The sequence below is a fragment of the Aspergillus nomiae genome, assembly GCF_001204775.2.
Source record: "Aspergillus nomiae NRRL 13137 chromosome Unknown contig00330, whole genome shotgun sequence".
In the NCBI taxonomy this organism is placed as follows: Eukaryota; Fungi; Ascomycota; class Eurotiomycetes; order Eurotiales; family Aspergillaceae; genus Aspergillus; species Aspergillus nomiae.
Genome location: NW_015378385.1, coordinates 16,938 through 37,248, shown reverse-complemented (window position 1 = coordinate 37,248; position 20,311 = coordinate 16,938). Strand labels below are relative to the sequence as shown.

General features: G+C 48.7%; 8 protein-coding genes across 8 annotated transcripts; 4 read left to right on the top strand and 4 right to left on the bottom strand.

The window, feature by feature from the left end:
• Positions 1-277: 277 nt before the first annotated feature.
• On the top strand, positions 278-3,066 carry lreA (GATA transcription factor LreA; the record flags this gene model as incomplete). The annotated part of the gene is made up of 4 exons (XM_015554667.1): positions 278-998; positions 1,078-1,172; positions 1,256-1,694; positions 1,748-3,066. 4 exons carry the CDS (start codon positions 278-280, stop codon positions 3,064-3,066), a joined length of 2,574 nt encoding a protein of 857 aa, XP_015403538.1.
• Positions 3,067-3,527: 461 nt separating this feature from the next.
• Positions 3,528-4,670, bottom strand: ANOM_009410 (uncharacterized protein; the record flags this gene model as incomplete). Its single annotated transcript, XM_015554666.1, has 1 exon — positions 3,528-4,670. The coding sequence occupies one exon, from the start codon at positions 4,668-4,670 to the stop codon at positions 3,528-3,530; it is 1,143 nt and encodes a 380-aa protein (XP_015403539.1).
• Positions 4,671-5,064: 394 nt separating this feature from the next.
• Positions 5,065-5,748, top strand: ANOM_009409 (putative isochorismatase family hydrolase; the record flags this gene model as incomplete). The annotated part of the gene is made up of 1 exon (XM_015554665.1): positions 5,065-5,748. The coding sequence occupies one exon, from the start codon at positions 5,065-5,067 to the stop codon at positions 5,746-5,748; it is 684 nt and encodes a 227-aa protein (XP_015403529.1).
• A 178-nt stretch (positions 5,749-5,926) lies between these two features.
• On the bottom strand, positions 5,927-10,903 carry ANOM_009408 (ZZ type zinc finger domain protein; the record flags this gene model as incomplete). Its single annotated transcript, XM_015554664.1, has 6 exons — positions 10,754-10,903; positions 9,723-10,545; positions 9,424-9,635; positions 8,114-9,374; positions 6,949-7,286; positions 5,927-6,886 (listed from the first exon to the last, which is right to left on the bottom strand). The coding sequence occupies exons 1-6, from the start codon at positions 10,886-10,888 to the stop codon at positions 5,927-5,929; spliced, it is 3,729 nt and encodes a 1,242-aa protein (XP_015403528.1). The 5' UTR covers positions 10,889-10,903.
• Positions 10,904-12,306: 1,403 nt separating this feature from the next.
• ANOM_009407 (uncharacterized protein) lies at positions 12,307-14,437 on the bottom strand (the record flags this gene model as incomplete). Its single annotated transcript, XM_015554663.1, has 2 exons — positions 12,307-13,696; positions 13,782-14,437. The coding sequence occupies 2 exons, from the start codon at positions 14,435-14,437 to the stop codon at positions 12,307-12,309; spliced, it is 2,046 nt and encodes a 681-aa protein (XP_015403533.1).
• A 1,037-nt stretch (positions 14,438-15,474) lies between these two features.
• ANOM_009406 (putative RNA binding protein Rnp24) lies at positions 15,475-16,599 on the bottom strand (the record flags this gene model as incomplete). The annotated part of the gene is made up of 1 exon (XM_015554662.1): positions 15,475-16,599. One exon carries the CDS (start codon positions 16,597-16,599, stop codon positions 15,475-15,477), a length of 1,125 nt encoding a protein of 374 aa, XP_015403532.1.
• A 414-nt stretch (positions 16,600-17,013) lies between these two features.
• On the top strand, positions 17,014-18,167 carry ANOM_009405 (uncharacterized protein; the record flags this gene model as incomplete). The annotated part of the gene is made up of 3 exons (XM_015554661.1): positions 17,014-17,108; positions 17,166-17,282; positions 17,339-18,167. 3 exons carry the CDS (start codon positions 17,014-17,016, stop codon positions 18,165-18,167), a joined length of 1,041 nt encoding a protein of 346 aa, XP_015403531.1.
• An 881-nt stretch (positions 18,168-19,048) lies between these two features.
• On the top strand, positions 19,049-20,284 carry ANOM_009404 (exosome non-catalytic core subunit RRP4; the record flags this gene model as incomplete). Its single annotated transcript, XM_015554660.1, has 2 exons — positions 19,049-19,269; positions 19,336-20,284. 2 exons carry the CDS (start codon positions 19,049-19,051, stop codon positions 20,282-20,284), a joined length of 1,170 nt encoding a protein of 389 aa, XP_015403530.1.
• Between the last annotated feature and the right edge of the window lie 27 nt (positions 20,285-20,311).

Below are 20,311 nucleotides of genomic sequence, written 5' to 3'. Positions count from 1 at the left end.
ATATATCATCATTAAATTGTCTCATATTAAACCTGCGAAATCCGTTCGGACTCATTCCATCTTTCAATCTTCTGCCTCTCCCTCTTCTCTAAACTCTGACACTGGTGCTTGCTCATCGGGATTCTTAATTATCTGGGCTCTATATGGACGTCTGAGTGCGTGCGCTGGTCTTCATCTCTTATCGCATCGACCAGCCTGTGTCGATGCGCTGCGCTCATTGGCTTAAACTGTCGAATCGAATCGATCGAGCACTGTCTTCAAGGATATTAGCCACAGCATGGAAGGGTTTAGTGACGGCTACTATGATGCGCAGTATACAGTACCTGCGTCCGACCATCGAGTCGATTATCCTCCATCATCTAGTGATCACTATGCTCAGGCGATGATGCCCTTCACAGCACCGGACCAGATGCACGCAGCTAGTTTTGCCTATCAACCACAGATACCAGATCTAGTTGCTGATAGTGCCTCGTTCGTCTTCCCGTCGCACACGGCTGGGCTGTCCCTGAATCTACCGGAGCATCCCATGCCTACTGAGAACATCGGGCACCGAACATCTAATGCTATGTTCCTATACGATCCACTTTCTGCACTTGGGGGTTCAGCAGCCACGGCTATAAATACAGGTGACCCGTTTGCTTACAATGCCTTCCAAGCCCCGTTCCCAACCATGCCGCTAGAAAACTTCCAGGGACAGCAGTCCCTAACTTTCCACAACACTTGCCTACCATCGCAGCCCATGAATCTGAATCCCTCGGTGGCTTATTCTACTATGCAGACACACGGACCCGTTTTGAATACATATCAGGCACCACCCAGCCATGCAGAACTGACCACTCCTGCACAGCCAACCGGAACGCTTAAAGAACAACCCTCTACTAATTTCCCCCAGCCCGCAGGGCAGACATCGCAACGTAGGCGAAATCGAGGGTTTCAGTCGTCGGGTCCCGCGTCCTCTCATCGCTTCATTCAACCTAAAAGGCCACCCCCACCGAAGGGTAGGTTTACTCCTACGCAAATGGGTTCCTTATGTCTGCATACGTTGAAATATCACTAATGCGGGATAACGTCTGAAAGTTCCTTTACCACCTCATCCCAAGTCGGCAGCTGATGAGACTTCACAATATGCCAGCATCTATTCAAGTAGCGGCTTCGATATAATGGGCGTCTTGGTAGGTTTTACCACTTGAATCCTGAAGCCAAGCGTCATAGAATGTTGGAGCGTCTGACTCTCACCCCTTGGTCTTCTTTGTAGGCCGAAGTAGTGTCGAGACCGAATCCTAAAATCAATATCGGCGCGGTTGATTTGTCGTGCGCGTTTGTACTCTGCGATATAACTAAAAATGATCACCCGATCATCTATGTCTCTGAAGCATTTGAACGACTTACCGGCTATACAGAACAGGAAATCGTGGGCCAAAACTGCCGGTTTCTTCAAGGGCCAGAGGGCGTTGTCCAAAAAGGCATGAAACGAACATTTGTCGATGACCAAACCACCTCGCGTTTGCGGTCCACAATCGAGGACCGAACGGAGATTCAGGCCAGCCTCATCAACTACCGGAAGGGTGGACAGCCATTTATGAACCTGATATCAATGATTCCCATTCGCTGGAACTCCCAGGAATATCGCTTCTACGTGGGGTTCCAGGTTGATCTTGTTGAGACGCCCGACGCCGTCACGAGGAGAAATCCGAGTAGGATCCAAACCTGATGGTGTCCAACATATCAAACTGACCAAGTTATACAGATGGTACTTATACGATCAACTACCAACGGAACCGGCTGCCAAATTATGTCGTACCGCCTCCTGACATATATCGATCGCACCCTGATCTAGTCACTTGGTTCAGGACCGACCAGGTGTCAACCATCCTAAAGAGTCTCGATAATTCAACGTTGACCTATAGAAGCTACCTGGATCGCATACTAGTTGAGAACACAGATGACATAATACATGCTTTATCGCTCGAAGGCGAATTTCTCTACCTGTCCCCGTCTTGCCGAAAAGTACTGGAGTACGAGCCGATTGAACTTGTGGGCAAGACACTGTCGACGGTCTGCCATCCTAGTGATATTGGTCCAGTCATCCGCGACCTACGGGCCTGCACCACCACTGAGCCGGTTAGTGTCGTGTTTAGAATACGGAGGAAACGCAGCGGATATATTTGGTTTGAGAGTCATGGTTCGTGGCGCATGGGAGAACGGGGGCGACAGTTCATGGTCCTTGTCGGACGGCCTCGTCTCGTGTACTGTCTTGACCATATTACGAGCATAGGACAAGGTAGCTTGGCTGAAACTGATGTGTGGGTCAAGTTGTCAAAGTCCGGGATTGTTCTGTTCATGACCTCTAAGGCGCGCCCGGTGCTGGGTCGTATGCCTGATGAGCTGATTGGCAAAAGTTTGCAAGATCTGATGGATTCGCGGGTGGAGGTACAGAAGGCTCTGAGAGTGGCTCGTACGGGCCAACGGGCCACTTTCAGCCATAAAATCCGTCACAAGAAGGGCCATATGCTGCCCGCGCAGACCACTCTATACCCAGGAGATACCAAGGAAGGCATTAGACCCTCGTTCCTTGTGGCCCAGATTAGTTTCCCAAAACCCCCGCAGGGAGGCAATGATGAGTCGAATTCAGCGCCCCCGCCGAACAGAAACTTGCGTGATTTGAATATTCATCGGCAATCAGCTTCAGGTGTTTCTGGCATAGCAGGACAAAACCTATTGGCTTCCAGTAAACCAGCCAACCCCCAGGTTCAAGAGCTTCCATTTTTCACAGAGCTGGTGCCAACAAGGGGTTCAAGCTGGCAGGTTGAGCTTCGGGAATTGGAAAAACAGAACCGAACGCTGTCCGATGAGCTGCAGAAATTGCTTACGCGCAGAAAGAAGCGAAAGCGCAAGCAGAGCGCCGCATCGGTAGAGAAAAGTTGTGCCATGTGTCAGACCAAAAAAACACCCGAGTGGCGCCGTGGGCCTAGTGGGGAGCGTGACCTTTGCAACAGTTGCGGATTGCGCTGGGCTAAGCAAGTCCGTAACGCAGCACAGGTGGCAGGAAGGCCCAATGCGTACTGAATGAAAAAGAAAAGGAAAGAAAAGAAAAGAAAAGAAAAAACCAAAAAGCCACGACTACTACTACTCCTACTATTATTATTATTACGTTTTGTTCTAATATCCTGATATTAGCGTACGATACCATTTTTCGATCCTTTGCATGAGGGTATACGATATCTGTGGCGATATATAAGCGTTATGTAGGGGGAACTGCGGCGTATAGCGGACTGTCTGGGCGAACATGAATCAATGGCATGTTTTACAGTAAAATCCCTTCCTCCCTTCTTTCAACAGCACTTTCGCTTGCTATGGTGATCGTTCAATGCATCTCGAGAGTCTAGATTATAGTATGATAAGTAGCCCATCGTTGAGGGTAAACGAGACAGGTTACGTCTAAATATCTGTATCTATATGTATAACACAGACCCGCTAGTTTACAGAGACAGATTGAACCCACAGTATAATACATGGAATAAACCAACCTACCTCCTCTCTAGCCATTTCTCTAGCCAGCGTCTCTCCTCCCTCTCCGCATCCCAGCCTTCTTTACCCTCCGTCACACCAACACCACCGCGCTCCTCCACTGCAATCCTGACCTCTACACCCTCCATCGCTCGAACACCCCCACAGCGTCTAATCAACTGATCATCCAAAGACAAGTACTCTGCATACCGCCGCAGCCTCGCCCGATACAGCGACATCAACCCGGAAGGTCGAGTATGTGTCTTCGCTAGATTCAGCACCGCACATGCGCGCAGGATTTCCTCGGCACTCGCACTCTCGATCCATTCCAGATTTGTATACATCTTGACCAGAATATCCAGCTCTACATCCGATCCCGCGACAGGCGGCGTAACGGATCCACTCGTGGCTGCCTGCTGCGCGACCAAGGCGGCGCGTTTCCGGGCCACCCGCTGCACGCGGTCCTTCTCCAGTTGCCGAGGGACACGGCAGGTGAACGGCGTGACGGCGTTCCCGAAGGCTAGGACAGCCAAGGGTGTCATCTCCCCGCACACGATGAGAATGAGAGTGAAAGGGATCATGCGCCGGACATCATAGGCAGCGCGACGAACCAATTGGAAGCTTGAGCGGCTGAGTTGAACAGACTCGATTGCTTTGCGCAATGCAGTGCTCTTCTTACTCTGAGAATTGGACGACGGCGGAGCAGGCGGAGGAGAGGTAGGGAGGTAAGCGGGGAGACCGAGCGAGCGACGGATAGGCAAGGAGGCGCGATAGTTATGGTAGACGTTTTTGAGGCCGGTTTTGTAGAAAGAAAGATATGCGCGACCCATTGCGATATAACGTTTTAACTTATCGGCCGTTGCGGCGGAGCGTGAAACCGGGTCTGGAAGGTCGAGATCGGCCGGGCGAGTGCTCGGTGGCGGGTTGACATCGTTGGCTAGAGATGTGGTTGCAGTTGAAGATGTAGAAGGGACTCTGGACGTGGCTGGCTGGGCGGAGGAAGATGGACGAGTATGAGTTTTGGAAGATGAAGCGTGGCCACGGGAGGTAAGGTAGATATCGCGCCGCCGAAGGTGATGCTGAGGAAGAGCTGAAAAGGGGGTAGAGAACAACGGATAAGACCGGGTGACAAGGGCCTTCTGGGCACCGAGAGAGGATGACATTCTCCCAAAGTATGGAGGGGGGAGGGGGTTGAAGGGGAGAAGGAATTGATTGCTCGAAGGCTGATGTGATACCAAGAGGACCGGAGTGTTGGATGCCTAGGGCATTCAAGATAGGAGACCAGGCTCTTCAGGCGCCGAGGCAGGCAGGCATGCTACATTACTTTCCTTGCTATGTTGTCATCGACTTTCGACGCAACATGCTTGGAAGGGAACGAACTGATCTTCTTTGGCATTCGATGTCATCGTGATATTAGTCATGGTCAAGGTGACAGCAATGACTCACTCTCCATGGTCTATTCTCTATAATTGGGATTGATTTATCTCACCTTTCCAACCATCACGGATACTACAAGTTGTATATACACACACACACACACACACACACAAATAAACCATGTCTCTTGACTGGAGTCTCCCCACAGCGCTGGTGCTCATCGACAACCAAGCAGCCTTCACTCACCCAACTTACTGGGGGACCTCCCGCTCCAATCCGTCCTACGAGGACAACATCCAATCTCTCATCCAGGCCTTTCGAGCCGCCATCAAGAACCAAACTGGAGGGGGAAACGCCAAGGAAATCATTCATATCTTCCATTCGTCGACTACCCCAAATTCCCCTCTCCACCGCAATGACCCCGGAAACGGTATCCAGCCACTTGATGTTGCCCAGCCGGCGGCTGACGGATCTGAAGTGATTATGTGGAAGTGTGTCAATTCAAGCTTCATAGGGACCGACCTGGAAGTGCATCTTCGTACCCGAGGGATTCGACAGGTTCTTTTTGCCGGCCTCACAACAGACCATTGTGTATCGACCACGGTACGCATGGCAGCGAACTTAGGGGTCGTGGACCGGTACCCCGACGGGCCCTCGGCACTTGACCCAGAAGATGGCATGCCTAACCAGGCCCGCGTGGATCGGGGGCGCATCGTACTTGTTGCTGATGCTACGGCAACTTGGGCAAAGGGGGGCTTCGATGCTGAGACTGTCCATGCCGTTTCAGTGGCGAGCTTAGAAGGCGAGTTCGCCGACGTAATGAAGACGGAGGATGTTGTGAAAGCTTTGAAGCAAATGAATTGAATCGATTTCGAGCAATGATGTTACACCTCGAGGTATCTTATTGGCTAGCCATTTATACTTTAAGTCATGTTCCATCAATCAATCTGCTTTCGTGTCGCCTCGGCTCTGAAATCCATATGGTTTAATTTAGTGGACATTCCCCATATCCCATCACCACAGGGCACTCGCCCTTGGAGCATTATAGCAAGACTTCAACAGCAATAACACTTTCTGAGACAAAGCCGGTTACGAACAGCCACGCTTTCTTCTTCTCTTGGGGCTTCGGCTCAATGGGGACTAACAATGCTGTGCTACTCGACCTAATGTTCGTTCCGTCATCTTCAAATATCAAGCGAGTCTCCCATTCTACAGCACCCCCTTCTTCCTTTGTGGCCTTGGGACGTGTATACCACACCATAGCACCGTCCTTACCATTTGGATCGGCATGATTCTTAGCTACGTCGATGGTTCGTAGTAGCCCTGCGAGCACGTAGCCACTGGCGTCATCAGAGGAAGTCCGGTATGGGTCCGCATAATAGCTCGGGTTGTCGATAGAACTATCGAAATGAACCTCGTCCACGATAGAGATATTGTGGGTTTCAGGATTCGTCCGGCCACGATACATTATCCCGCCGATGGCATTAGAGATGAGTAGTTCCCCCTCCGATTGGCCATGTCCAAGACCGTTGTTGTTTTGTAATCCAGTCAACGCCACTTTAGCATCAACGCCGGTTTCTGCCTGCTCTGATTCAAGGCTGTCCAGTTGAATATGCACGATGTTAGACCACTTGGCTGCAGGAAAAAGATCTTCGATTTGACGCTTGAAGCCCTCACGGTAGAAGTGGTCATTAGTAACATAAAAGGAGAGAGGACTCTCAGCAATAATGTCATTTGGGGTAGCGATCAGTGAATGCCTGATGGAGCGCACATGCCGGACCGTGTTAGTTTCAAGAACATGATGAAAGAGCTCAACCTGCGAGCGCGCCTTCGGAATTTCCTGGGAATGTAGACCAGCATGGTAATACGCCATGTTTGGCAAATGGTTCACAGCAAAGATATAGACGGCATCGGGACTGTCCGGGTCTTCCAGGACTTCTATCCCATGCGTGATTAAGGGGCCAGCGAAGTTTTCAAAGGCTAGACGTGTCGATTTCATGGTCTAGACAGGATACACTCGATTCAGTTCCACACCTTGAGAGCGAAAGATATGGACAAGCTCACCCTGGGATCAATGACATGGATGGACCCAGTCGAATCCACCGGCCCTTCGAAGTTCCCTAAGGGAGGAAACCACTTGAATCGGGGCAGCACAGAGTCTTCACAGGCAGTGAAGATCTTATGGGAAGGCATGTAATAATGTAGATCTTCACATTGCATCGTGTCTTCAATTCTGTGGAAGGCCTGTTGCTCTGCCAATCTTACCTCGTCTGTGGCTTTCCGGAGCACTCCCAACACAGTCAGCTGCCGGTATACAGGGCCGTAGAACGTCGCCACCAAGATGGTAAGGATAGCAAGATTGAGTAAACTCCCCATGGCGGTGATACACTTTCCTTTATCGTCTATGAGCGGTACCGCTTGGGGTTTCTCTCAACAGTACCAAGGATGGTATGCCAGTAGACGAGGAACAGAAAGGCGGCGATAGTCGTAGCTTTCACCGATACTATCAGATCATCCAGATTTATATTGTGGTTGGAAAGAGCGGAAGATCCTACTCGGCAGGTGCGATTCTTCGATGAACACGTCCATTTAGTCTCGGAGGGATGGTGAGCAATTTTATGGGGGAGTGCCGGCCCCTCCAAGGGATCAACAACAATGTACTCCATACGGTGTGCATAACTCCTACTGTCCATACTCTGGAGGACATCCAAAGACGGGAGTGGAGCGTAACTGAGGCGACCGACAAATCAACAGGTTGTTGCGACTTTGGGCCGAAAAGAACCTCGGAATGTGGAACACAGTTGAGGAACACTGTGGAGAAAGGAAGGAAAAAAGTAAAAAGATCGTCACGGTTGGGGAGGAGAGAGAGAGAGAGAGAGAGAGAGAATGGTCTACCCGAGAAAACTTAATTCATTTTGTCTGTTTTGTTGTTTGTTTGTCATTCCGACCTCCATGTTAGGCAGTTCCAGAACAGCTTCTTAGAGGAGGAGATGTAGTATTATTATCCCTTGAATAGCCACACGCAAAATCAAATTAGACAATGGATGAATAAAGGAAAAAAAAATGATAATCCCAAACTGGCTTTCAGATTTTCTTTTTGCCAATCACACTGCAAATTGCTTTCATCCTTACCTGACCCACTCCTCCTTTTCATAGGACAAGATCCGTCGAGATCAGTGCCTGACCTTCATGGTAGCCACCGATAGCAAGGCCTAACAGAATCACTCACGCGACTTGACATCCATAAATTCCTGGTCACTGGCATCCAAAATGTCATACTCTTCATCAGTTAAGAACCCATTCTCCGTTTCATGATCACCCAACGACAGACTCTCCACATCTTCCAGGACATCTTGCTCAGACGGGTTGGACACGGAGGGAGCCACTGGTGCTACAATACCCCCTTCATGGGTACTTGCGTCAGGGGACTCCTTCTCCAGTTTAGGGAAGATCATATGGCTTTCGGCGCGTTCCGAGCCGTGTGCTCCCTCCGGCTCCAAGCCAGATGGAGATGGGCCTTTGATAGAAGGTACATTTTCCCGTACTTGGATTTCACACCACAGTCTATGACCGAAGGGCATGCCATTTGGGAGCTTCAGTCGCCAGTACGAGATGGCGGTACCTACTCGACTGGGAGCTTTGAGTGTTACAGTGAAGTCGGCGCTCTGGCCGGGCTCTAGCGGCTCTGGCAACTTGTTGCTTTCCATAGCAGCAGAGATAGAGTCCAGACTCAAAGGGTGGTTGGTATCGACATTGAACATTGAATCACCACCAACAAAGCGCACGTCACTTCCAGCAGGCCACGCAAGCGGGCCGGGGTTATAGAGAGTCCAGGTCTGACGGAACACCTTGTTAGGCGACATAATGGTGCTGTCAGGTACAGTGTCACGCACGAATAGAGCGTCGTATCCGGAAGCCGCATTGTTAGTGGACTTCTCAGTTTTAATTGGCTGCTCCTTCGAAAGTGGACGTTCCTGCTTCACGGTCTCACTGTCTTGTGATAACCCCGACTCTTCTTTAACGGGCACATCGGGGATACAGCGTTCGGGTTCCACCGAATTGATGGCTTGGGTCGATGGGGATCTTTGAGCATGATCGCCAAGGGCGACTGTAGATCCTCCGAATCTATCCTCTTGGAGTGTACTGATAGTAACATTGCGAACAGGAGTCTTGAGCATGACCATTGGGTGAGTTCGGTTATGCGTATTGGTCGGAAGCGCCTCACAACTGGCGCAGAAATCGAGATCGTAGCACACAGAGCATTTGTAACGGACCCCAGTTATATATCCAGGGACTGCCTTGTTCTTGCAAAGGGGCCCATCACAGAAGATGCCATAGTGGACCTCATGAGCCTGAGATGGCTCAGATATGGCCTCATAAATTGGAGCGAATCGATGACCAGGATGAGTCTCTGGCGCATTTGAAAAACACTCAGAGCAATAATCCCAATCAGGACAGGTGAGGCACTTATGGCGCACACCGACGACATTCTAAAGATGTGTTAGTTTACAGTCACGAATTCACAATTACATAACCCACCTTCTCGCAGCCATCACAGATGGCGGCATGTTGATAGCGGCGTCCAGGTTTACAGCGTGACAAAACCAAATTCTTCAGACAGAAGGGCCCGTCATGAAGAAGAGAAAAGTTGTGAGCTGGGTGATGACCATGGGCATCCTTCAGAAGGCATGTGATACAAAGATCATAGTCCTTGCACTGAAGGCAAGTGACCATTTTGGTTTCGTTAAACTCTGTCTCTAATTAGTATACGAATAATATGCCTTAGGAGCCGCCACATAGAGGGGAGGGGTATAAGAAACATAGAGAGAGAAACGTACCCTTGAGACAAGCATTGCAAATCCGGGCTTCCGAGTGGATAGGGACTTCAACAACAACTGGTGAAGTCTTTGGAGTGTCTTCAGAGACGGATTCTGGGACAAACTTTGATTTCTGTTCGACCTTCTCGGGGGACTCCTCGGGACCATCAGTCTGGAGCTTTCGAGGAGCAACAGTCTCTGTGGTGCTGTTGGTGACAATGCCATCTTTAACGATGCGTCTAATTAACCAGTGGTCCTCATTTGGACAGGTAACACCCGAGTCTACACAATGGAGACATAGGTCATAATCACCATCATCACAGATACTGCAGTGATAGTGCTCATTAGGAATAGATAAACCACAATGATTGCAATCAATGCAAAAGACACCTGTGGGAGACTTATGTGAGACCACGGGGGTGTTGAGGTTATCCTGGCCCAAGCTAAAGTCTTGGTGTGGTGGCTCAGGAGCTACAACACCCGTATTAGACCATTGCATGGCCCCAGGCTCAGTTTCGGTGGGCTTCACAGCATCATGTGGCGATTCGGAAACAGCTTTAGCCGACCCTTCAGGGAGCGGAGAGCTTAATACTGTTTGAAGGTAGCTGTATCTCACCTGATCCTGGTGCTCAGAGGAATCTTCTGCGGGTAATGGTGATTGAGAGGTAGTAGTGTCAACCTCCGTAACTCTGATTCGAAGTTTCAGTTTGGCCTTTGCAGCACGGTAGAGTTGCTTGTAGACAGCACTGTTTTCGCTGTCCAGGTGGATATAACAACCGGCGCTGTCAGATAAACGTTCGAGAGTGACGTTAACATCTCTCGGGATGCCAAGAAGCTGACGGAGCTACATACGAGAATCACATCAGTAATGAGGCTAGAAGATTTAGTAACTCTGTGTGGGAAATATCTTTTAATTATTTCTTTTTATTTCCAGAGAAATTAAACCTCGGTGACGGAAGCCTTTCAAAGTGGAAATTTCCAAGAAGTAAAGAAGATCTACACCATACAAGGGAAGACTGTAAGCTCCGGTCGGAGCTAGGGTGGAGACGCACCTTTTGGGGGAGAACACGAGCTTCAAGCTCTTTTAGAGGGATTTTGAAGCGACGAGTATTGTCATTGTAAAGCACCTTGACCGTGATTAAGGTATTCGGGTTGACGGAAGTAGCCTGGGACGCAGAGGTCGACATGATGTTTTCAAGTTTCCCTAGACGATGAAATCACTTGAGATCCCAAACATGCCCCTAGAGATAAGGAAGCGGGCACGCTAGTGATGAGAAAGGATAGATCAGTGATAAGTATCGAGCTACCTGGATGGCGTTGGTTGAATGAAATGACTGTGGGATGGAGGCGGAAGAAAGTGATGATGATGATGATGATGATGACGATGATGTAAATAAGATTGTTGGAAGTGAAGTCAGGTAGGTAAAGTAAGAGAAGAAGAGGAGAGGAATCGATGGATTAAAGGGCGACGCCTTGACGGGGGTAGGTGGTCATCTGCTTTGCTGCATTCGGCGGGGGGCGGTGAAGCCCAGTAGGCTTCCGGGGCATCCCCGTTGGTGGTTGGCTGGTGGCTGCTGAGAACCTAAGTTAGTTAACCTTTGGCACTAAGTTCCTACTAGTAGTGCTCCAGAGTGTGTATGTAATATAATAACCTGGAACTACGTCACATACCCTACAGACATACTGCATGCCTAGCTTTAGAACCCTGTGGAGGTACGGTATGTACATGTACATCTTCCTGACACAGACCTTTAGTGGTCATTGATCGGCTTGCTGCCAATAGAATAGGGGCCTTCAAAGGGCCCCATTCAAACGACGTAGTTTTTCTTCATTGCTTTACTTCTACTACTGCCTGCTACCACTGACCTTTGGCCTCCTCCTCAACTCCTTTCTTCCCTTTGCATCCATGCTTACAGGTAGTACAAACGTCAATAGCACCGGCCTACATTGGATAGAGATACTCATGGATCGACATGCGAAGTTGTGTCAAACTACAGAAAGCCTTGATAGCACACATTACTCCAAAATCAATCCCTGGAGGGTGCGACTGAAGTATCTGCCCGGGCTCGTTGCAGAACAAACCGCTAATCACCAGCTAAAAATAAAAATAAAAAACCATTGTCGTATCATCCTTCAGATGAAAATGATGGTATCCTTATAAAACGTGAGACATCTTCCGACATAGATCCGTTGACAACAGACAATGATGAAAAACAAACGCTGAAAATATGCATGAAATCCTAATCTAACCGCGATTAAGACAGCGGATGGGAGGAGCAGAACAGACAAGACCGTATCCGAAAGGAAGAAAGCGAAAGAAAGCCCCAGCAAAAAGCACATCGTTCAAAGCTACTAAGGATATGAACGGTCATCATAGATTTTAATGGTAAACATTTAGCATCGCAACAAAGTATGGATAGTGAAAACAAAGGAGGAAAAAGAAGGAAAATAAAGCAAAAGGAAAAGGAGAGAATTGCAAACGAAATTGATCACGGAATGATACGAACGAAGACGAGAATGATATTTTGTGTTAAAATGAGGGAGGAAAAAAAAAAGAAAAGAAGAAGAAAAATAGTTCCACACAATGGCATGGGCATTGTGTGTTTTACTGGGCAGGGTAATAGACACCCCCCTGAGGGTACGGATAATAATAGAATGGAACTGGAGGCGCGCCCATATCCATAACTGCACCGATCCCAGGTGCAGCAGGCATTGCATATGAGGAATTAGGAGGCATTTGTGTGGTGTCGTAGAAATATACTGTTCCACCAGCTTCGTGTGCAACGGTGCCTGACAGTGACGGTTGTTCTGTCGAGCCATGGGAAGCGGGAATCACATATGGGGCTTGTCCAGGTGGTAAAGGCGGTACAGATGGCCCAGGTCCCACAGCGGAGTTATATGGTGGAAACTCCGTTCCCGAGCTAGGATAGTAGATAGCACCTGGTGGATAGGAGGCAGGCCAGAAGGCCTGTTGGTATGCAGGCATATGAGACGGGGCATGGAACGTACGATCTTGTTTGTGGAGAGTTGGCGTTAAGGATCTGTGAGCGGAAGGAGGGGGGTGACCAGAGGCATCAGGACCATAACCGGAACCATTTGCAGACACTGGGACCTGATGATGGAATGGTTGTTCCTGTTGTGGTTGGGGAGGATTGAACGGGAATCTCGCCGGTGTTTCAATATCGGCGAGGGAAACTGCCTTCTGCGGACGAGGCTGATGCATGGGTATCGGAGCCGGACGGCTCTCACGAAAGACGGGATTTGGTGGTTGGGGATGAGGAGGTTGCGGTACAGTAATCGGAGCAGCTGCTGGTCCAGCAGTTGTCTGCGGGACCGTTCCAACGCTGCCAGGTGGCCTACCAGGTGGAGGAAGGCGGACTACTGGCTTGCCGTTCTCTGTTGTGACCATAGTGTGTCTCGAGAGAACTGAACCCGCCGGCGAGTTGTATCCCTCTTGAGATGGCGCCTTTCCGAATGATGATCTTCGACTTACGGTGATACTCGATGTGTAGGTAGAGTTTGCATAAAGGCTAGGACGCCGTCCTCCGTAGAATCCGCCACGACCACGACCTCGAAATGTCTGTTGGTTGGGTCGTAAAGCTCGTGGAATGAAAATGAAAGATCTCTCTGTCGCAGGTAGGATATACCTAGGAGGTTGGCCTGGTAGTGAGATTCGAACGGGCTTGTCTCGACGTAGAGGGGGACGATGTTGAGGTAAACGTGTGTGCTGCTTCTTTGAAACAGAAGGATAAGGGACGGGATGCTCCATGCCCGGTAGGGATACTACTACAGGCACATTTCCAATCAATGTAGTGCTTGAAAAAGACCTGTTGGGGGGTGACGATCTAGGGGCCGTTGGAACAGGTTTCGGAGGTATGATAGATGTCAGCGCCGATGTGGTAGAGGGCTTTGACCCAGATGGCTCATCTCCAACGACTGTATCGTGAAGATCATGTGTCCACAGTCCCTCGCTGGCAACTGGTTTGGCAGAAGTCCTGGAAACAGTCAGAGATGCATTGCCATTTAAGTGCTGATGTGTTGCCGCCAAGATGAATAAGTGTGCGGTCGAAGGAATCATACCTGCGAACATTACCATCCACGATGAGGCCATACGGCCTTGATTTCGATTTGTTAAACGGCTTGTGGCCGTTTGTCACTGTTTCCGTAGAACGCTTGTCATGTAGAAAGAAGCTACCTCGGGTAGGCACAAACACTGGGCTTTCATCCTTTTCCCTTATGTGTCTTTCTTGTTCACGACGCTTTCTGTCCAAAAATGTGTCTCGTTTTGGTTCTGTCGGAGGGGCAGACGGTGCTCTTTCGGTCTGATGGTTGGGTTCCCCCTTCAAGTCGTCGAAGTGTACCTCCATCACGTCGCTCGATTCGTCCAATATTTTCAGTCCATTCATCATTGCCTCCGTATCCGACACAGCGGTCATCAGGGGATGTTTCCTAGGTGAGGCAGAATGGCGCCGTGCCAACTCTTGGTTTGTTTCGGGCACACGACCATTAATTCGACGACGACCGTTGGCACCGACCTGCGGGGACGTAGACACCACATCGTCATCGCTGTCATCGCTGCCTTCACCATCGGCATCATCGTCATCGGGGTTGCTAATACCAGACCCATCACTCAAAGAATCATCCTCCAATTCTCCATCTATAGAGCCTTCATCCTCTCCTTCCTCATCTCTTCTCTTTCGCCGGCTAGCACCGATATTGTGACGACGGGGAGCCATCCAAGCGGGGGGAAATAAAGAAAAAAAATTAGTGCTATTAAATGGTCGTATCCGAGGGTTATCTGGGTTTTAAAACGCTAGAAACAGGTCGAGGAACGGTCGCAGCTACCTGGGATAGATTGCGGCGAGACCGGCGGCGTTGGAGGAAAAGGTGGGCCAGACTGTGCACGACAACAACGGAATGGAAACAAGTTTGATGCTTCTTCACGGGGTAGAGCAAGAAAGGTGTGATGGACAGTATTGAAAGAGAAAAATAAAGAAGTATGCACCTCAGAAGCGAGGGCACGAGGAGTAGGAAAAGGGCGGATAGTCTAAAGGGCGCAATAACTTTGGTGGTTTTTGAGCATGAGCCTTGAGCCATGACATCTCCGGTCCACGATGTCAAACCTTCCCAATCCGGTTAGCGCCCCAAACCACATCAGCGATTCTAGAACTAAGAGGGATCTACGAGACATTGGCTGAAAGTAAAGAAATTCAATGTCAGTTAGTTTGAAGGACTACCGCGTTATTGACGAATACCATATTAATATTGTTATACACCACTGGCTGTTACATAAGTCATTGGACCAGCAACAAAAGCGAAACGCAAAGGGAGTCGACTCTACAAGAGTTTGTTGAAATGCCCACACTGCCATTATCGACGCTGTTGTGGCTGGTTATGTATACTTAATAATAAGGTACTCGTAGAAGGATTGGAAAGAAGATCAACTTATATAGCTATTATAGACACTTATTATGTCAGCTATTTGGCTTAGATACGGATTGCTGCTCCTTGGGTATCAATAATCTGGAGATCTATTCGCCAGCTGGGTCAACAAACGCCCGGACAGGAGCCAACTGTTGATCATTACCATGTAAAATCAAGGCTTCCCGAACGATATCAGACCCTTGGGGATGAAAGAAGCTAAAATCATGAACAACTCTCGGGCCTGTAGTTCGTTTTTCTCCCATTGAGGAGCTCCTGGGTACTAATATCTTCACTTGTAATAGCCACAAGCTATTCTCTTGTCTCTTTGAAGAGAAAAATCTTGGCCATTTCAATCGAACGTAGTCTTCTTTCCCTGAGACTCAACAATGGCACCACTAAGCTTTTGCACGGTTTCCTTGTCGTATCTTGAGTAATCCGTCTTTTCCTGCGTAGTCCTTGCGGATCGCGATCGTTGAGGTGGTCTTCCGGTTGCATCCTGGTCCTCAAAGGGCCCTGTCTCACTAATATCTGTAGTTTGATTTTTCTTGCCTTCGCCGTCCTTACCAAAACGTTTCTTGTACCGTGTTGTTGCGTCTTCTGCAAACTCCATCCGCATACGTCGACCCAAAATCTGGTTTACCCATACCCTTCTTTGCTTCGGCTTCTTCGGCTTCTTGTTATTTTCGGAGTCAGACCCATGTAATTCTTCATCTTCATCGTCTTCGTTAACCATAACAAAGCCTCTCACCGCTGCTTCTGCGGCTGTGAGGTCTTCGAATGTCACCCAGGCATAGCCTTTGCATTTTCCGGAGTCTTGAAAAGTCGCTACTTGTACATGTGCAACCGTCCCACATTTTCCAAAGTGCTCCTCGATGATCTCTTTTGTGGCGTCAAAGCTAAGGTTGCCGACGAATATACGCTTGGAGGGAGGGTTACCAGAGGCCGACCCAGCAGCGCCAGCCTTCTGATTTTCCTGTTGAGACTTTTCTGGTCTACCGACAAAATTCTTTGCATCCTTTATAAGCACACGGCGCCCAGATAGGAGTTGTTCACTCAGCCCCAATGCCTCAGTCGTGGCCTTCTGGTTGGAGAAATCAACATATGCGAATCCTTTATTTTGTGCTCTACCATTCTTTTCCGATGGCTTCGGTAAATGTATTCTAGTGATCGTAGTTTCCGTGAAAGAACAGTTGCTTGTAAAGAATTTGCGTAGGTCATCTTTACCAACAGAAAACGCTAGGTTTCCAATCCAAATGCCGTAGTCTGAGCGTTTCTTGGAATTTTCTTCATGGTCTGCAGCGACTTCCGTCTTCTGTTCGCTAGTAGTAGTCTCTGGTGGAGCCTCGGCAGATTTCTTCTTTGCTTTACGCAACGCTTTTTTCGATGGGGGTTCAGGAGCAGAGACGTCGATCTCGATCTCGGATACCTCTGGTAACTTCCGCTTTTTGTGGTTTGCTTCATCAACTGCCGACATTTTGCTTGCAAACCCAAGCGACAAAGGAAAGAGAACAGAAAGAAAAAGAAAAGAAAAGAAAAAGTGCGTTAATTATTAGCAGCTGAACAAGCACTGAGTCAGATTGTGGCACGATCTATCGGTATGAATGTTCTAAAAGGACTTTGTTAGGGAATAAGTAACTCATTGTTGAGAGGAAACTTTTTTCCTTCTCTTTTTTCCTTTCTTTTGACGGGCAGAAACGTTCCGCCCGGATCATTTGGTCCACAAGGACCTCTTGGCAACACTACCAGATCCCATAGCCGCTGAATGCGCGATCAAGGTTATTACTAGAATTGTTGAACTTACTCAACTCCGATACGTTATTATACTCACGTGTTTGTGACAGTTTTGACCTTTTCTTGTCAAACTCAACACCGTTGCTTCTGCTACACCATGTCACAAGATGCAGATGATGCCCAGTCCCTGGCTGAAAGCCTCCCCGATGCTCCCGCAGGTGCCCCTACCAAACAGTCTTACCGGTCTTTTAAGTAGGCGCATCTGTTCATGACTTTATCCAGTGCAGTATGCTAATCTGTCTCCCACAGAAAGAAGTTTGCGAAGCTTAAAGTAAAATTTGAGCTTGGAATGAGAGAGAGCGAATCGCTTATCCGAGAGGAGTTGCGCATCCAGGATCTCTCAAAGAGAATACAGGAACAGAATGAGTGTGTTCCCCTGTCTATCTTTCTTCATGTATGACTCACATAATAATACTGTGTAGCCAGCTACTAGAAACCCTCCTAGAGTTTAACGACAGTCTATATATCTCACCGGACCTACGGTACGATCTGAGTGCTCCCGGAGATGATCTCTTCCCCCCAACTCCTCAAAGAGAGCTATCGCCCTCACACAATGATCCTTCTGCGGCTAGCGCAATGCTCAGAAATGCTAGAATGGAGCTGACACTTGATGGCATGACGGTTGAGAATTACTGTGACTTGGAGAATTCTGTGAAACGGAGCGATGCTTTTGCACCACGCATGCAGTATACCTCGTTGATAAGGATCCCCCATACGCTTTCTCAACCAGAAGAAAACCAACCCGGAAATATTGTTTCTGAACATAGGCTTGGGTTCTTCACGCCTGAACACGAAAATGAGTATTACCTGGCTACCGACGCCAAACTAGGTGATACATCAGCACTCGTACAACTGAGTCGCATCCCTGAGAAACTTTCTTTTGTTGAACGTGAGAGAGAGGCTGCATTGCGAAATCCAATCTCGGTTTACAATTGGTTGCGAAGGAACCAGCCTCATATTTTCTTACAAGACAACGAGAACGCTTCCGAGAAGTCTGCCTCTCGACCATCGAATTTGCGCACGTCCAAGAAAGCAGCACCCAACCAGGCGCGGAAAGACGAAGATCCCCACGATGACGACAGTGTCTTAATGGATACTGGAGGCTCCAAGGGCAAACGCAAGCGCGAAGAAGACGTTGGTTCTAAATCCAAAGGTGGTAGCAGCAGCCGGTCAAGTCGGAAAAAGAAAGACGATAGCAGCTCTGGCGTCGTCAAGCGTTCATCTAAGAGAACATCGGGGGTAGGTGCCTGAAAGCTCTCTTCTTTCATTCAATACATGTATTAATAGTGTTGGCTTTTGTAATTTTTCTATTTTCTTCTTTCGCTGCATCGATTTGTACGGACGTTACTGAGGAAGTCCTGAAAGATGGATTGCACTAGCTCATCAGAATAATACCGGAAATGGTGTTCAACATTTCCCGAGCCCAGTCATAATTATCTGGTCTGTGTCAAAACTGCGGGCCATGGCTGGACCTGTTTTCCTATGTCGAAATTATGTCGAGATTATTGAGAAAAACTTTTATTGTGCTACCTCTCAGTTCCTATGGTTGACTCGGCCATTTTTCCTTCTTTCTTCCTTCCTCACTTTCTTGTTCTTGAGGGTGAATTTCTGAGCTAAGGATGCCTAACTGATACTGAACGAGACCGGAACGAACTGAGACACCATGTCGCAAATACTATACTAATAAAGACCATTTATAGGACCAAGGCACAATCCGCTGAATAAAGCACGCGATAGCATCATATTCGAGCTCTACAGTGTATATAGTAGATTGCATGTCTTTTATGCTCCCCAATTTATATTCAATTCTTATTCTTACAATTTTCGTCATACCTTTCTATAATTTAATTTAAGTTTATATTATATTAATGTTAATACATTCCCCGCCCACTTTTGTATAGGAAATTGGACGTGAATGATATGTTCACTGTCTATGATTCATCATGCTTACAGGCCGTTGTGCATAAAATCGATACCGAGTCCCCACTCCAAGTTTGTCATGTTTGCTCCCTACACAGAAAGCCTTTCTCACCATCATATGTTAGAACCCTTCCATATCAACATGTCACAATATACCATACTTCATAAATGTTTTGACAGCCAGACATCCGGCAGTTGAGAATTTTCAGAGCATGGCTATCACAATTCTTCCCCCGGTGGTCGACCATGTCGACATATCCCACTCGGACTCTGACGTGGATTCCATGTCCGTGGACTCGGATGGAGGAGTAGACCTAGCAACAGGAAGGACCTCAAGGCCGAGCAAACGACCTCGCTTAGTGGAAGGAACAGATATTACGTCAGGAGTGGTTACGCCTGGAGAAATTGTGACGGATGATCCACAATGGATGAGGTTGGTTGGTCCCATGCGAGGTTTTAGATGCGTTGGTACTTCATGGGCAAGCTGACAGGCATCCAGAGGACATGGTACCTATATAAACCCCCTTTCGACCTCCATAATTGCCACGGTTGCCGGTACTGTTCAGAAGACCAACAAACTTCTTTCCGTACAACCGCTTCGCGCTCGTTATACTCCAGAAATAGGTGACCTTGTCGTGGGGCGCATTGTTGAAGTTCAGTCCAGACGATGGAAGGTAGATGTTGCTGCTCCGCTCCTTGCACAGCTCCCACTGTCTGCGATCAATCTCCCGGGCGGTATTTTACGTCGGCGAACTAGCGCCGATGAACTACAGATTAGAACTTTCTTCAGTGAAGGTGACCTAGTAGTCGCGGAAGTTCAGACCGTACATTCTGATGGTGCAGCTTCACTACATACGCGGTCTTTGAAATACGGAAAACTCAGAAATGGGGTTTTTCTTGCCGTGACCGGAACAGGTGGTAGTGGAGCTTCAAGTTCGATGGTAAAAGGAGGAGTGGGGTCTGGACCTATCCCTGCAGGAGCGATGGGCGCATCAGGCACGGGAGTAGTTAGGTCTCGGAGACAGGTGTGGACAGTCAACACCGCCAATGGAGGTGGCGATGTGGATGTCATACTCGGAGTTAACGGGTATATCTGGATTTCGAAACATGCCGATGACACCGCGGCCGCGTCTTCCACCACGGATAGCGTGTCGATTACCCGCATGGAGGAGATGGTGTCGAGCTCTATATACTCTAGCCAAAACGATGATATCCCGCCTCAAACAAGGCGAGAAATTGCACGACTAGCGCAGTGTATCCGAGTACTCGTTCAAGGGGGAGTGCGGGTTGACGAAGAGACCGTGATGAGCGCATATGAGGCTAGCTTACAAGTGGATTTAGAGGTTGGTGACGATGATGATGACGACGATCGGAGAAGAGAAGGGAGAGAGTATCTTGAAGGGAACAAAGCGCGGAGCATACTGGAATTGGTTTTGGAACGCAATTAGATCTCGGTTCTGGGATGGCTTCTTGTA